This window comes from Phyllobates terribilis, unplaced genomic scaffold, assembly GCF_046119375.1.
Source record: "Phyllobates terribilis strain yellow unplaced genomic scaffold, ASM4611937v1 Scaffold_1__5_contigs__length_1240528914, whole genome shotgun sequence".
NCBI classification, from domain to species: Eukaryota; Metazoa; Chordata; class Amphibia; order Anura; family Dendrobatidae; genus Phyllobates; species Phyllobates terribilis.
Window position 1 is genome coordinate 453,681,725 of NW_027362761.1, and position 16,209 is coordinate 453,697,933.

The 16,209-nt window shown below is 39.7% G+C and overlaps 1 protein-coding gene across 2 annotated transcripts in view; it reads left to right on the forward strand.

Moving 5' to 3' along the window:
* ARB2A (ARB2 cotranscriptional regulator A) overlaps positions 1-16,209 on the forward strand; it is a 701,025-nt gene that overhangs the window by 490,393 nt on the left and 194,423 nt on the right. For both annotated transcript variants that reach the window (XM_073678531.1, XM_073678520.1), the window contains exon 9: positions 15,451-15,567. In XM_073678531.1, the coding sequence (XP_073534632.1) occupies positions 15,451-15,567 (117 nt within the window). The remainder of the gene's footprint in view (positions 1-15,450; positions 15,568-16,209) is intronic.

Consider the following 16,209-nt stretch of genomic DNA (forward strand, 5'->3'; position numbering starts at 1 on the left):
TCAATAGACCTTGGAATAATAATAAGTTCCACAATTGGATATGTTAAAAAAAAATGTGCACTGTGTAATGGTGGTGTCTGACCGTGCAGGAACATGGTCTGATCATACCACAGCTCCTGGACAGGGGAGGGGAAGCAAAAGCGTATACAGGCATTACAGCAGGGGATCACAGCTGATTTTTTTAGGTAAAACTTTGCTTAAAAACAGTCTGTGAAATTTTTTACCTCAGAAAAATAACAAACTGTGATCCCGTGCCGTAATGTCAGTATACTATTTTGCGTCCTCTCTGCCCAGGAGATGTGGTATGATCAGACCATGTTCCTGTACGGTCAGACACAGCCATTACAAAGTACACAGCAGGGGCACATTTATAAGATTATCTCAGCACAGGAACAAATCTAATTGTGGAAGTTATTATTATTAGAAGAGCTATTAATTAAAATGTGCTTTTTTTCGTGGGAAAACCCTTTTAACCATATCGGAGTCCATCCTATTACAATTGAATCAGGAGAAGTGCGGCAATTCGACCCTTTCTTATTCCGTAAGCTAAAATGTGTTACTTTCAGCCTAGTTTATCTGTATAGATTATTGTTTATATAGTTGCAACATAAAATATTGAATAAATCCCCAACAGTGTCACCAGCAAAGCACCCCCACACCATCACACCTCCTCCTCCATGCTTCACGGTGGGAACCAGGCATGTAGAGTCCATCCGTTCACCTGTTCTGCGTTGCACAAAGACACGGTGGTTGGAACCAAAGATCTCAAATTTGGACTCATCAGACCAAAGCACAGATTTCCACTGGTCTAATGTCCATTCCTTCTGTTCTTTAGCCCAAACAAGTCTCTTCTGCTTGTTGCCTGTCCTTAGCAGTGGTTTCCTAGCAGCTATTTTACCATGAAGGCCTGCTGCACAAAGTCTCCTCTTAACAGTTGTTGAAGAGATGTGTCTGCTGCTAGAACTCTGTGTGGCATTGACCTGATCTCTAATCTGAGCTGCTGTTGACCTGCGATTTCCGAGGCTGGTGACTCGGATAAACTTATCCTCAGAAGCAGAGGTGACTCTTGGTCTTCCTTTCCTGGGGCGGTCCTCATGTGAGCCTGTTTCTTTGTACCGCTTGATGGTTTTTGCAACTGCAGTTGGGGACACTTTCAAAGTTTGCCCAATTTTTCGGACTAACTGACCTTCATTTCTTAAAGTAATGATGGCCACTTGTTTTTCTTTACTTAGCTACTTTTTTCTTGCCATAATACAAATTTAACAGTCTATTCAGTAGGACTATCAGCTGTGTATCCACCTGACTTCTGCACAACACAACTAATGGTCCCAACCCCATTTATAAGGCAAGAAATCCCACTTATTAAACCTGACAGGGCACATCTGTGAAGTGGAAACCATTTCCGGTGACTACCTCTTGAAGCTCATCAAGAGAATGCCAAGAGTGTGCAAAGCAGTCATCAAAGCAAAAGGTGGCTACTTTGAAGAACCTAGAATATAAGACATATTTTCAGTTGTTTCACACTTTTTTGTTAAGTATATAATTCCACATGTGTTAATTCATAGTTTTGATGCCTTCAGTGTGAATGTACAATTTTCATAAGCATGAAAATACAGAAAAATCTTAAAATGAGAAGGTGTGTCCAAACTTTTGGTGTGTGTGTGTGTGTGTGTGTGTGTGTGTGTATATATATATATATATATATATATATATACACACAAATAAAAATATAATATGGTAGCGCTGGCTGAGACATGCCTATTAATGCTAAAACTTGTACAGAAACATTTTATGACATTTCAAACAGTTTTAAACCAGGATACTAGCTAAACATATAGATTGGGGCCAGTATTATTGGTCCTGTCTTACTATACCAGAACATTGAATTAATTTATCCACATTTTGACTTAAAATTTTGGAAATTGTCTAGTTTTTCCACATCAAAAATATGCACATAAACCACTGGTTGTTAAACATTCTACTAAGATCGAGTATTGAATCTATAGCAGCATGACATTCCCTCCCTTCAATCTTTATATTTGTTGTTCTGTCGTTGTCTGTCATGTCCCGTTGTTTTTATTTTTCTTGACTTTTTTTTCTCTGCTTTAGTCATTTTTAGATAATATAAAAACAAAACATAAAGCAAAAGCAATAAAAGCCTGTTGCTCTGCTGTAACCTACAATAGGAACACGAAGGACCCAGAAAGTGTCTTCTGACAGTGTTTATTCTGTACGGTTGCTTGTTTTGTGGCTTTTCCTTCCTCTGCGCTGACAACGGTTTCAAGAACTGAGGTTGCATCTTCAAAGTGCAGGAAAAGTGAATGTTGTGTTATCCTGTTGAGGCAGTGGAAATCCAGCTGGCTCTGTGTAAATAACCTTGCTATAAAGCTTTCTATCCATCTGTGATGCGCGGAGAGCTGCCCTGGTACTGTCCCTTCTCATCGTTGCTCATCATTTGGCTTTTTTGTTGGTGTTAAACATGGCTCTGAGTTTTGCTGACCTGAAAATTCTCAGTCCAATATTATTTTTGAGCATCAGATGATTGATGCTCACACGTTACTACGCGGCTCGAGCCATACCTACTGATGTTAGAGAACCTGGAAGTCTGATTAACTATGCGTATGTTGCTCCAGGCCAAGTAAATAAAGTGATATTACCGAACAGTATCAGGTTTGATAGACACGGAAAGAAGATGCTGGGATATTGATATGTGGATCGCCTGAAATGCCCAAGAAACATTAAACCTAACTGTAGGGATTGTTAAGACCAGATGATAACAATGATACTTCTATCTAGGACTGAAGAGCTTTGATGTCTTCCAGTGAAAGAGCGACTTAACCCCACCTTTCCATGATGGCTTATTGAATGGCTCAGATGCAAGGGGTTAACTCCTAGCACTTTGTGTATGCACCTCTGTTAATCAATACATGTATCCAAGCTTAAAGAGAACTTTTTGCAGGTGAAAATGTAGTCTTTGGGTAGGAAATAATAATAAAAAAGGGGGAGCAGAACGGCTTGATGTAAATTTTTTTTGGGAAAAGATATAACATAAATTGTAACTTTTTTATTGTAATTCCTGCTTATTCTGGCCTTAGGAGTCCAGTGGGCGGTGCTACCTTCTTTATATACTTATACAAAGAAGGATGTCAATCACCGTATATCAATCTGATCAGCTCCTCCTGTTAAAGAAGCACTCCCATTAATTTCTATGTTCACTAAATGTGTGTAATGTAGTGTGAGTATTAATAAACTCACCTACCGACGTTCTTCTCTTCTCACTTCTGGGTCACGCAGAGCACCGTGTGACCCGGCCAGTCTGCAGAGCGGTGACATCACTGAGAAGAACGGCGCTGAACACCGGAGAGAGCAGCGCTAGGTGAGTATATTAACACACACTACATTACATACACGTATACACACATTTAATGAATAAAATACTTAATGGGAGTGCTGCTTTAAAAAAAAAACTGATGCCCACAGAGAGAAATGCATTTACAATTTAACATGATATGATTTGGGTTAGGATAACTTTCTTGGTTATGTAATTCCCATGGAAAACCAGTGGTGAAATCCGAAATAAAGACAGTATTGCATTACCATGTGTATTATATCTTCATGCATATACCACATCTTTATATAAACTGAGCAGCGTATTACATTTACAGTACTGGTCAAAAATGTGGACACACCTGTTAATGGAATGGTTGTCCTTTTTTATATAGCAATAAAAAAAGGGGTACTTTGAGGAATCTGTTATAAGGTTGAACACCTATTCTGGTTTGTTTCACACGTGTTTCCTTACTCCTTGTTTCCATATGGGTTCCTTAGTGATTTTGCTGCCTTCAGTCTGAATCTATAATGTGCACATTCCAATAAGAACCAGGAAAACCACTGCAAGTACAGGTGTGTGCAAAGGATTAACCAGTACTTTTGTTATTAGGAATAGTCTTGAAAAACTAAGAACCCTTTTATATGTATTTTTTAAACATTTTTTTTTTTTTAACATGCCACAACCTATGTTAAAAAAATACAAACAAACCTGGGGGTCCTGTGACATCACCTGTTGTGATTGATGGATCCTGTGTTATCAGCTGCATATAGAGGTGTTACCTGTCATTGTAATCCTGCCTCTGATGATAAGGAGCCTGATTTAAGCAATGAATCATTTTCTGATGTTACACTCCCTTTAACACCTTACTGACATATTACATACCGATACTTTATATGCCGACTTCTTGACTTTGATGTGGGCTCGGCCATCATGTGCCTTTAAGAGCTGCCGGAGGAGTGGACCTCTTAACCTGTTAAATCCCCCTGTCAATCTCTGACAGCGGCATTTAACGCGCGCTGAGAGGGGCGCTCTTTCCACGCTACAATTAGCTCTCCCGTGACATGATCACAGAGCGCCGATGGGTTTTTAAAAACATGCACAAAATAAAAAATACAAGTTCAAATCACCCCCTATTGCCCCATTAAAAAGAAAACCATTTAAAAAAATACACATTTTGTATCGTTGCATTCGTTAAAGTCCGATCTATCAGAATATAAAATAAATGAATCCAATTAGTAAACTGTAAAGAAAAAAAAAAAAAATGAGTTGTTTTTTTGGCCGCCACAACATTGGAATAAAATGAGGTAAGAGGTGATCAAAACATTATATCTACCCCAAAATGATATCTGTAAAAACGTCAGCTCAGGGCGCAAAAAATAATATTTCACACAGCCCCAAAATGAAAATGTTGCGTGTCTCGGGAAATGGTGACCAAAAGCAAAAACAAAAATTTCTTGAAAATTTCAGATTTTTTTTTTCCCACCAATTAAATAAACAAACAAAAAAACTATACATGTTTGGTATCTGTGTACTCATACTGACCTGGGGAGTCATATTACCAGATCAGTATTACCATATAGTGAACATGGTAAATTAAAAAAAAAAAATTATTGAATTGCTATTTTTTTGCAATTTTAATGCACTTGGAAATTTTTTCCTGTTTTCCAGTACACTATGTGGTAAAATCAATGGTCTCACTCAAAAGTACAACTCGTCCCACAAAAAAATAAGCCCTGATACTGCAATATGGCTGGAAAAACAAAAAACTTATGGCTCTTGGAAGAAGGGGAGGAAAAAACAAAAATGAGAAAATGGCCATGGCATGAAGGGGTTAAGGGCATACAGCATATTTTCAAATCTGTCGTGGATTATGTTGCTGTTTTGCTGCAGACTTTCCTCTTTGCATTATGAAGAGTAAATTCATCATTAAAGTCTGTATTTCAAATGTAGGAAACAAATCTGCCTGGTCTGAACTCTCACCTTAAAGGGAATTGTATTATTACGTTTTTTATGGAGCTCAGTCTGGGAAAATAGAGAATATATAGTTTTTTAATTATATGCAACCTGATCTAAAACCCAGCAGGATTTTTAAGGAAGTTTTAGCAGATAGAGAGTCATAAAGGGACACATAAAGCTAAAGATTTTTGTTACAACTTTTATTTTCTATATTCTTCCCCAGGTTTATCCTACAGCTGTGGTTTTTTACTCCTCTTCTACACTTGTTTTTTTTCTTTGGCGTCGTTCTTTATATTTCCAGAGCTCCGTAATGAATATAATGGTGCTCTTATTTAATAATGACTGGTTGAATCTTTTCTGTTACGATTACTGGCACTATATGAGTGGTCCGCCAGTCTATTGCATTGATGTAGGATGCACGGTCCTGCATGCTCTGTGGGGGGGAGTGCGATGCAGGCTTAGAACAAGCCAAGTTCTACCCACGCTTCCATCAAAAAGCACATCCATTTTGTTTTCCATTTACCACTACTAGAGCAATTTGTTTGATATTGCTTAAAAACGGCAAGGCATGCCAAGTCTACAGTTTTGGGGAGGGTTTTTGCATAGTAAATGCAAAGTTTCTAAATAGTCTTCACCAAAAATGTTCTACATTTGTCTACATTTGTGCTGCTGCTGATTGCTTATATGTTTTTCCTCTCCCTTCTCTCAGTGTTATTAATAACTTTAGGTTGGAAGAGTGGATTGCACACAGTTCAGCAGCGGAGAGGGTGGAAAGTATCTAAAGCTTAATGGAGAGCAAAGATACTCAGGCTCCAAAGACAGAAGAAATAGTATGGAGAGGAAATGAGTGTAGATTTGTATCTGTGCTGATCGATGAAAGCAGCTAGACCTGAGGCACACACAGAAATCACATCCAGCCTGTATTACAGGGAGGGGCACTCCCACAAGAGAAACTTCTTATCAGGATGCAGACTGCGTATTAGGGAATTTTAAAATGAATGCAGGAATGAAGATTACAAACTGAAACTTAGTTCAAATTTATTAACTAAAGGAACTACTGACAGAAGTGAAAATAATTTTTACATGCCAAAGGTGTCCATCCATAGCCTTTAAGATCCGTACAAAGTATACTATTTTATGTGGGTATCACACATTGTATATCCATGATTAAAATAAAGGGGGGTTATATTAAATAAATCTAAATATATATATTGTAATGCAGCAGCTTGCTAGCATTACTGTAAATGGTCCAGAATGTGTTTACCGGACCATGTACCTTCCCCTTTAACTGACTGGTCACATGACCGTGACATCACACAGGTCCTGATGCACACAGTTAGGTCCTGTCAGTATGGGTGTATGTGTGCACAGGATATATAAACCCTGCTTAATTTGAGACAGGTGTGTTCGGTGTGAGGCGTGTGGCCTGTGCTCCGTGTGTGTGGGACACCGTTTGTGAGAGGCCTAGTGAGGCCGAGTGAAGCCTGGCAGCCTGAAAGGCAAAGACTGGATCCTGTGCGGATGCTAGTGGCCTTGGAAGGCAGCGGCTTTGGAGTGAAGCCTGGTACCTGGAAGGTCGAGCCTGGATCCTGTGTGGATATCAGTGGCCATTGAGGGAGAGCCGGCTTGAGTAAGAGTCCTGAAAGGCAGAGCCTGGATCCTGTGTGGATGTCAGTGGCCTTTGAGGGAACGACGGCTAGAGATCCCTACCTGGGAAGCCACAAAGCCACGGTGGTGGCAAGCATAATGGACTGAGACAGCTAAACCCGGCAAAGGTAATACCCAGTGCTATATGGACATTGTGATATGAACATTGCTACTTTATTACCTTACCGTAAGCTGTAACCTGGAGCAAGTGGGCCTGTGTGCCACTTGGCTCATGAACATTGTGTTTATGTGTGTCGGTGTGCCACGGAGTTGGACCCGGTGAACTGTGGCTTATGATGTAATAAACTGCAACATTGTGAGAAAAACGTAAAGACATTGCACGTGTGCATTGATTGTTGCAGCGAAGCGAGTTACCCTCATAATGATGACTAGCGCTGCCTTACAATATCCATATATATCCTCATGAGGGCATGAGGATGATGATGAGGGCATGTCCTCTCCTTATACCTAACAGACCGGACATTCAGTGTCTCCCACTCACACACCACCTCCTCATCTCACCCCCTATCTGTCGGTGTCCCCCAAGGTTCAGTTCTAGGACTCCTGCTCTTCTCCATCTACACCTTAGGCCTGGGACAGCTCATAGAGTCTCATGGCTTTCATTATCACCTCTATGCTGACGACACACAGATCTACCTCTCTGGACCTGATATCACCTCCTTACTAACCAAAATCCCACAATGTCTGTCTGCTATTTCATCCTTCTTCTCTGCTAGATTTCTAAAACTTAACATGGATAAAACAGAATTCATCATCTTTCCGCCATCTCATTCAACCCCCCCAACTGACCTATCCATCATAGTCAATGGCTGCCCACTGTCCCCAGTCCCTCAGGCTCGCTGCCTTGGGGTAACCCTGGACGCTGAACTCTCCTTCAAACCTCATATCCAAGCCCTTTCCACTTCCGGCCGACTCCAACTCAAAAATATTTCCCGGATCCGGAACCCAATCGAGATGGTTTGGGGTGAGCTGGACCGCAGAGTGAAGGCAAAAGGGCCAACAAGTGCTAAGCATCTCTGGGAACTCCTTCAAGATTGTTGGAAGACCATTTCCGGTGACTACCTCTTGAAGCTCATCAAGAGAATGTCAAGAGTGTGCAAAGCAGTCATCAAAGCAAAAGGTGGCTACTTTGAAGAACCTAGAATATATGACATATTTTCAGTTGTTTCACACTCTTTTGTTAAGTATATAATTCCACATGTGTTAATTCATAGTTTGATGCCTTCAGTGTGAATGTACAATTTTAGTAGTCTTGAAAATACAGAAAAATCTTTAAATGAGAAGGTGTGTCCAAACTTTTGGTCTGTACTGTATATATATATATATATATATATATATATATATATATATATATATATATATATAATATTTATATATATATAATATTTATATATATATATATATACACATACAGGACACACCTTCCCATTTAAAGATTTTTCTGCATTTTCATGACTATGAAAATTGTACATTCACACTGAAGGCATCAAAACTATGAATTAACACATGTGGAATTACATACTTAACAAAAAAGTGTGAAACAACGGAAAATATGTCTTATATTCTAGGTTCTTCAAAGTAGCCACCTTTTGCTTTGACGACTGCTTTGCACACTCTTGACATTCTGTTGATGAGCTTCAAGAGGTAGTCACCGGAAATGGTTTTCACTTCACAGGTGTGCCCTGTCAGGTTTAATAAGTGGGATTTCTTGCCTTATAAATAGGGTTGGGACCACCAGTTGTGTTGTGCAGAAGTCTGGTGGATACACAGCTGATAGTCCTACTGAATAGACTGTTAAATTTGTATTATGGCAAGAAAAAAAGCAGCTAAGTAAAGAAAAACGAGTGGCGATCATTACTTTAAGAAATGAAGGTCAGTCAGTCCGAAAAATTGGGGGGCACTTTAAAAGTTTTCCAAGTGCAGTTGCAAAAACCATCAAGCGCTACAAAGAAACTGGCTCACATGAGGACCGCCCCAGGAAAGGAAGACCAAGAGTCGCCTCTGCTTCTGAGGAGAAGTTTATCCGAGTCACCAGCCTCGGAAATCGCAGGTTAACAGCAGCTCAGATTAGAGACCAGGTCAATGGCACACAGAGTTCTAGCAGCAGGCACATCTCTACAACAACTGTTAAGAGGAGAGTTTGTGCAGCAGGCCTTCATGGTAAAATAGCTGCTAGGAAATCACTGCTAAGGACAGGCAACAAGCAGAAGAGACTTGTTTGGGCTTAAAAAAACACAAGGATTGGACATTAGACCAGTGGAAATCTGTGCTTTGGTCTGATGAGTCCAAATTTGAGGTCTTTGGTTCCAACCACCGTGTCTTTGTGCAACGCAGAAAAGGTGAACGGATGGACTCTACATGCCTGGTTCCCACTGTGAAGCATGGAGAAGGAGGTGTGATGGTGTGGGGTTGCTTTTCTGGTGACACTGTTGGGGATTTATTCAAAATTGAAGGCATACTGAACCAGCATTGCTACTACAGCATCTTGCAGCGGCATGCTATTCCATCCGGTTTGCGTTTAGTTGGACCATCATTTATTTTTCAACAGGACAGTGACCCCAAACACACCTCCAGGCTGTGTAAGGGCTATTTGACCAAGAAGAAGAGTGATGGGGTGCTACGCTAGATGACCTAGCCTCCACAGTCACCAGACCTGAACCCAATCGAGATGGTTTGGGGTGAGCTGGACCGCAGAGTGAAGGCAAAAGGGCCAACAAGTGCTAAGCATCTCTGGGAACTCCTTCAAGATTGTTGGAAGACCATTTCCGGTGACTATCTCTTGAAGCTCATCAAGAGAATGCCAAGAGTGTGCAAAGCAGTCATCAAAGCAAAAGGTGGCTACTTTGAAGAACCTAGAATATAAGACATATTTTCAGTGGTTTCACACTTTTTTGTTAAGTATATAATTCCACATGTGTTAATTCATAGTTTTGATGCCTTCAGTGTGAATGTACAATTTTCATAGTCATGAAAATACAGAAAAATCTTTAAATGAGAAGGCGTGTCCAAACTTTTGGTCTGTACTGTGTGTGTGTGTGTGTGTGTGTGTGTGTGTGTGTGTATATATATGTATATATATATATATATATATATATATATATATATATATATATATATATATTAAATCTAACCGTGAAAATGCAGTAAAATAATAAAAATCGCTGACCATGTCATGTGCCATCAGTTCAAGCATCACTGCAGAGGTCAGTGATTGGCTGCAGTAGTCACATAAATTTTGAACATGATTTAATCTATGTAGATCGGTGGGGTATTGAAAAATTGATTAATGGTTATTGTGAATTTTAGATGGTATCCTGTTGTTATTGATTTTTATAAATCTCACCTCAAACATGCGTTTTGGTATGTTTCCTGTTCAGCTATAAGTATAAAGTTAATCTACAGGGGCATTGGATGGGTCGTGTACCATGATAACCCCCTTTCAGATCTGTGTCCATGCAAGGATTGATGTTCTATCTCCTCTTGTGCTTTCCAAGGATTTCATGGTAGTATCTTATCTGAGCAGAAGTCTTTCAGCTGCAGGAAGTCATTGGCTGAACTTCCTGTGGATAACAATTATCAAATCCCACACATGTCATTCAGTCTTCTATTGATAACATTGTGTAAAAGTTTGACTGCGTAGGAAACCTGTTAACAGGCTGCTAACTACACCACTCAAATAAGAAGAAATAACTTTGTAACTTGACAGCAAAACCTTCATTATCCCCGGGAGTCCGGCTGTCAGTCTTTGCCGCTTCGTTTCATTTTACTTGATGTTTCGGTAAAGCCTTCGGCAAGAGAAGTTTTTTTTTCTTTATTACTGCTTAGAGTTTTATGTGTTTTCACTTACATTGATTATTACCAATGAAACTATTTTTTGCATGGTAACTATTGCACCATTACTTATCTAATATTAATCATATATAGGTGCCCTCGTTTATATTGCGCAGTATCAGGAACAAATAAATGGTGTACATGGCCCCTAAAATAATTGCATTACTTTGTTGCTATAAATTAAATTTTTTTTTTAAAACTACAACACTGATTGGCTGTCATTAGGATACCCTGGCGATCAGCAGTGAAGTCGTCCGGTGTTCCTGTGATTGCTGTATCCTTTTCATTGTTTGGTTTAGCACAGGAGCTCATCTTATTCATTGGAGCATCAGGACCCATTCATTGATCGGTGGAGCTACCAGAATTCTGACCCTCACTGGTCACTCATTGATGGCCTGTCCAAACTATAGGATAACCCATTTGAAATGTGAATTCTTTATATTTCTTTTTCCTCTTAAATGGAAGGAACCATTAATATCGCAGTTTACATGTGCTGTATTTTTTTTTTTTTTTGAATAAGGGAAAAATTTAGCATCATTCTCATTTATATGTTTTGTTTCAATTCCTCTCAATTTAAGATCTCTACTTGCGGGGGGAGGATAAATCATCAGATTGGTGGGGGTCCGACGCCTGGCACACCCACCGATCAGCTGATATGTAGAGCCGCGCCGGTGGTGGCCACAGCTTGGGTGTCAGCTGAGCGGTCGGGGTGGCAGGTGTTGTAAATACTCTGATCAGATATTGATTACCTATCATAAGGAGGGGGGTCATCAGTATCTTAGTCCTGGACAACACATTAATGTTTGCTACGATGTGTCATTGTGGGTAAATACTGAAGTCCAGATTGCTTAAGGATAAGGGGGCACCTTTTGGAAGCATTTTTTTTTTTTTAATTAAGTTGTAAAAAAAAGTAATTTTTGAAATTTAGGTTTCGTTAAAAATGTTGCATCTTTTGGCTTCTGCAACTCCTGTGTTGCACACTACATAGAGAAATACATGATGAGTTAACTGAGAATTTGTCCATGAGCCTTTTCTGACTACAGAGTACGTGTAACTCTTTTTTTCTTTTGACCTCCTCTATGCTGGTTTAGAAACGCATGGAAATAGAAATCAACTTTGATGTGGTCATAAATCAGCATAGATGAGTTCAGAAGATCAAACCCTTCCATCCAGTTAAAAAATAAAAAGTTACTTAAAAAAATAGCTTCAAATAGTGAGTTACTTATAGTTTACTAATAAACATCTAATATCTCACATGCTCCAATCTTAAGCTGTCATTTCCAGCTCCAGTTTTGCTATGTCTGTGCAAGTGCCATGAAAAAGTAGGGGACTGGTCTAGCTTTTGAATGAGCCAGCCCACCTCCAAACACAGTAATGGTCACTTGTAGAGTTGATCAAAACAATTCCCAGGATTCCGGTGCAGCGGCCATATTGATGCTCTTTGGTTGTTGTACCAGGCCCGTTATAATGTGTCGCACCATGACCTCATAATGTCGTGGAGCCGAGTAATCGGTAGAGGTGTTCAGAATGTCCTCGGGTAGTAGGAGGTTTGCAGTACTCCGGCACGGAGCTTGGAGCACTGATGTGGCCACTGGACCAGGCTTCTGTAAATAGTTTGGGCGAACCATAGTCACGCGCTGACACACGAAGGACTGTCCGGGTTATATAATGCAAGTTCTGAACCAATCTATTCACCATCTAACTCAGGGGAGGCTAAAAATCAGACCACCATTCAAGCTGCCATTATTTGTTTAACACGGCTTTTGTCATATCTCTGAATTTTATGCTTTATATGCACTGCTCAAAAAAATAAAGGGAACACTCAAATAAAACATCCTAGATCTGAATGAGTGAAATATTCTCATTGAATACTTTGTTCTGTACAAAGTTGAATGTGCTGACAACAAAATCACACAAAAATCAATGGAAATCAAATTTATTAACCAATGGCCCTGATTTGGAGTCACCCCGAAAATTAAAATGGAAAAACACATTACAGGCTGATCCAACTTTGATGTACAGGGCGCATGTGGTGACTTTGCCAATCCTGGTGTTCTGTGGCAAATTCCAAGCGTCCTGCACGGTGTTGGGCTGTAAGCACAACCCCCATCTGTGGACGTCGGGCCCTCATACCACCCTCATGGAGTTGGTTTCTAACCGTTTGTGCAGACACATGCACATTTGTGGCCTGCTGGAGGTCATTTTGCAGGGCTCTGGCAGTGATCCTCCTGTTCCTCCTTGCACAAAGGTGGAGGTAGCGGTCCTGCTGCTGGGTTGTTGCCCTCCTACGGCCCCCTCCATGTCTCCTGGTGTACTGGCCTGTCTCCTGGCAGCACCTCCGGCCTGTGGACACTACGCTGACACAGCTCGCATTGATGTGCCATCCTGGATGAGCTGCACTACCTGAAAAACTTCTGTGGGTTGTAGAGTCCGTCTCATGCTACCACGAGTGTGAAAGCACAACCAACCTTCAAAAGTGACCAAAACATCAGCCAGAAAGCATTGGTACTGAGATGTGGTCTGTGGTCCCCACCTGCAGAACCACTCCTTTATTGAGTGGGTCTTGATAATTGCAAATAATTTCCATCTATTGTCTATTCCATTTGCACAGCAGCATGTGAAATTGATTGTCAATCAGTGTTGCTTCCTAAGTGGACAGTTTGATTGCACAGAAGTTTGATTTACTTGGAGTTATATTCTGTTGTTTAAGTGTTCCCTTTATTTTGTTGAGCAGTGTATATATATAGTTACCAATATTCTATATTATCTTTTGCATTTAGCACATGGCTTTGTCTTTTCTGTGCAGTGTTTTGTGCTGGCTGTTTTTGGATATTGCTATATTAATTAGCTTTATTGGGAACATTATTAGCGTATGCTGTGAACAGTTTAGCATATGTGTCAAATCCTGCATTGCAGCGCATAAAATACATATGTAGCTAATAGTTTAAAGCCAAGGATGTGCCGCGACTACAGGGTTATGTTATACTGTGTGAAACTGTGTTGGGGTATATTCACACATGTATACAGAGCATTTTCTACCCAGATTTTCCTGATGGGAATTCCCCTGTTTATTAAGATATATTCACCGGTAGATTTTTGTTGTGGATTTTGGAGCTGAACACATACAAAATCCACGTCAGAAAACACTTCAAATACTCTTTGACCCTTTAAAAAAAATAAAAAATTCCATGTGAAGACGCCTTTATAGTACCAGCATTGTAAATTGAACTGAATGATACTGTCATAATTCTAAAACTTTCCAATGATCCCCACACAATGAATATTTGTTTGCATTCATGCAGGGGGGCTGTCAATCACTAAGTGATGGATATTTGTGCAACTATGACATGCCATGTTAACTCAAGGTAACCGAGTAATTTACAAGGTGGCAATAAATTAATGATTAACTGATGAAAAACAACTAAAAGGGACAGCTTTTCTCCAAAAAAAATTGTGTTTAGTACTTTTAGTACTTAATAACCTGCAGGAGTACTGCACCAAAGAAAAAGCTGCTGACGGGTGCCCTTTAAAGGGGTTTTCCCACGAACAAAAGTTCATTTTATTCACTAGATCTTAGAATGAAAATAAGGTCTACAATAGGAAGTGATTAAAAAAAATGTTCCTGTGCTGAGATAATCTTATAAATGTGCCCCTGCTGTGTACTGTGTAATGGCTGTGTCTGACCGTACAGGATCATGGTCTGATCATATCACATTTCCTGGGCAGGGGAGGAAGGAAAAGTCTATATAGACATTACAGCAGAGGATCACAGCTGATTCTTTTTGTGAGGTAAAACATTTCTCTGACCTTTTTTAAACACTGTTTTACCTCACAGAAAGCAGCTGCGATCCCATGTTGTCTCATGATCTGTATACTCTTTTGCATCCCCCCTGCCCAGGCGATGTGATATGATCAGATCATGTCTTTGTACTGTTACAGCCATTACACAGTACACAGCAGGGGCACATTTATAAGATTATCTCAGCACAGGAACATTTTATTTAAACACATCCAGTTGTGGAACTTATTTTTATTCCAAGATGTAGTGAATAAAATGTAAGTTTTGTTTGTGGGGAAACCCCTTTAAGGATGCGCACATTACATCTTTTAGACTAGTTTTACAACAGTAAGGCACTTTAGAAAAACGCTGGCATTGTTATTCCTGAAGTAGCTTTTGTGTCGTTTTATGCAGCATTTTTTTTACATTATACATATAATGGTCAGGTCACTTATTTTAACCTCTTTGAGACTTTCGGTGTCTGAAGTGGTTAAAATAAGCTAAATAACCTGAAATTATGCGCAGCAAGTCGTTTTTACTTTGCAATGCATTATTTTAATCACTTTTTCAGGTGGGATTTAGAGCGTACACGCAGAAAAAAACCTAAAAATATGTCATGAGCACATAGCCTAACGGCTCCTCTTAGATTGGATTGCATGTTGTCTGCTATAAAAAGTCTCTAGTAAGAGTAGAAAAGGCCTACAACAACATGTTTTAATGCACAGCGTACCGCTAAAGTTTGCAACGGCTTTAAAGGCATCCCATCAGAGTTGGCTCAAACACAGGAAGTCTACGTTGAGTAATTGCTCAATCTATAACACAGCTGGATTAAAATCCTACATTTTGCATATGTTTCTCAGACCTGGTGTTGTTCTTTCCCCAACAGATGATTCAGCGTGAAGCTGATGTGAAAAGTAAGGTCACCGCTGTAGCACTGACAGATTCCGTTCACAACGTGTGGCACCAGGAAGCCAATAAAACAATTCGAGAGTGGATGCGCGAGGTAATAATTTTCTTTGTTTGTGTCTTTAGTTGAGTAAAGCTAACAGGCGGAAAACATAATGCAATATTGTGAGGCACACAGTGGCAGGTTGTCTTAATGAAACCTCCATTTTTCTCCCTATTTTCCCACACTTTCCCCTCCCGATTTTCCCACACTTTCCTGATCCTAAATTTATTTGCTTATGATTCTGCTTTTTGTTTTTGCAGCTTAATTTCTCTTTAAGAACATAATATTAGAGAGTTTTGTATTTCCTTTTGGGATGAGTACTGACGTACTAGGGAGTTCATAAAACATATTTATGGTGAGAAACCCCCAGGAACGTGCACACAGTATAATCTCTATAGCTGCCTAAGAAAAACACATTTTTATTTGTATGTAATGCTCCTAATATCCTTATAGTATTTTAAGCATTGTGGAGTAATATTCACCAGCCCATATGAAACCTCACTTTTGATTGATTATAAACATAGAACTTTGCTGATAATTCAACCATCCTTTAAGATTTGTAAAAAAAAACATTGCTGTACACATGGAAAGAGTCCAGCTCCTAGCTACTTATGATGACTAAATAAAGCTGATAGCCATAATATTAAAGGGAACTGGTCATCTGATTCATTCTGCCTGAGCTATGTTCAGCCTGGA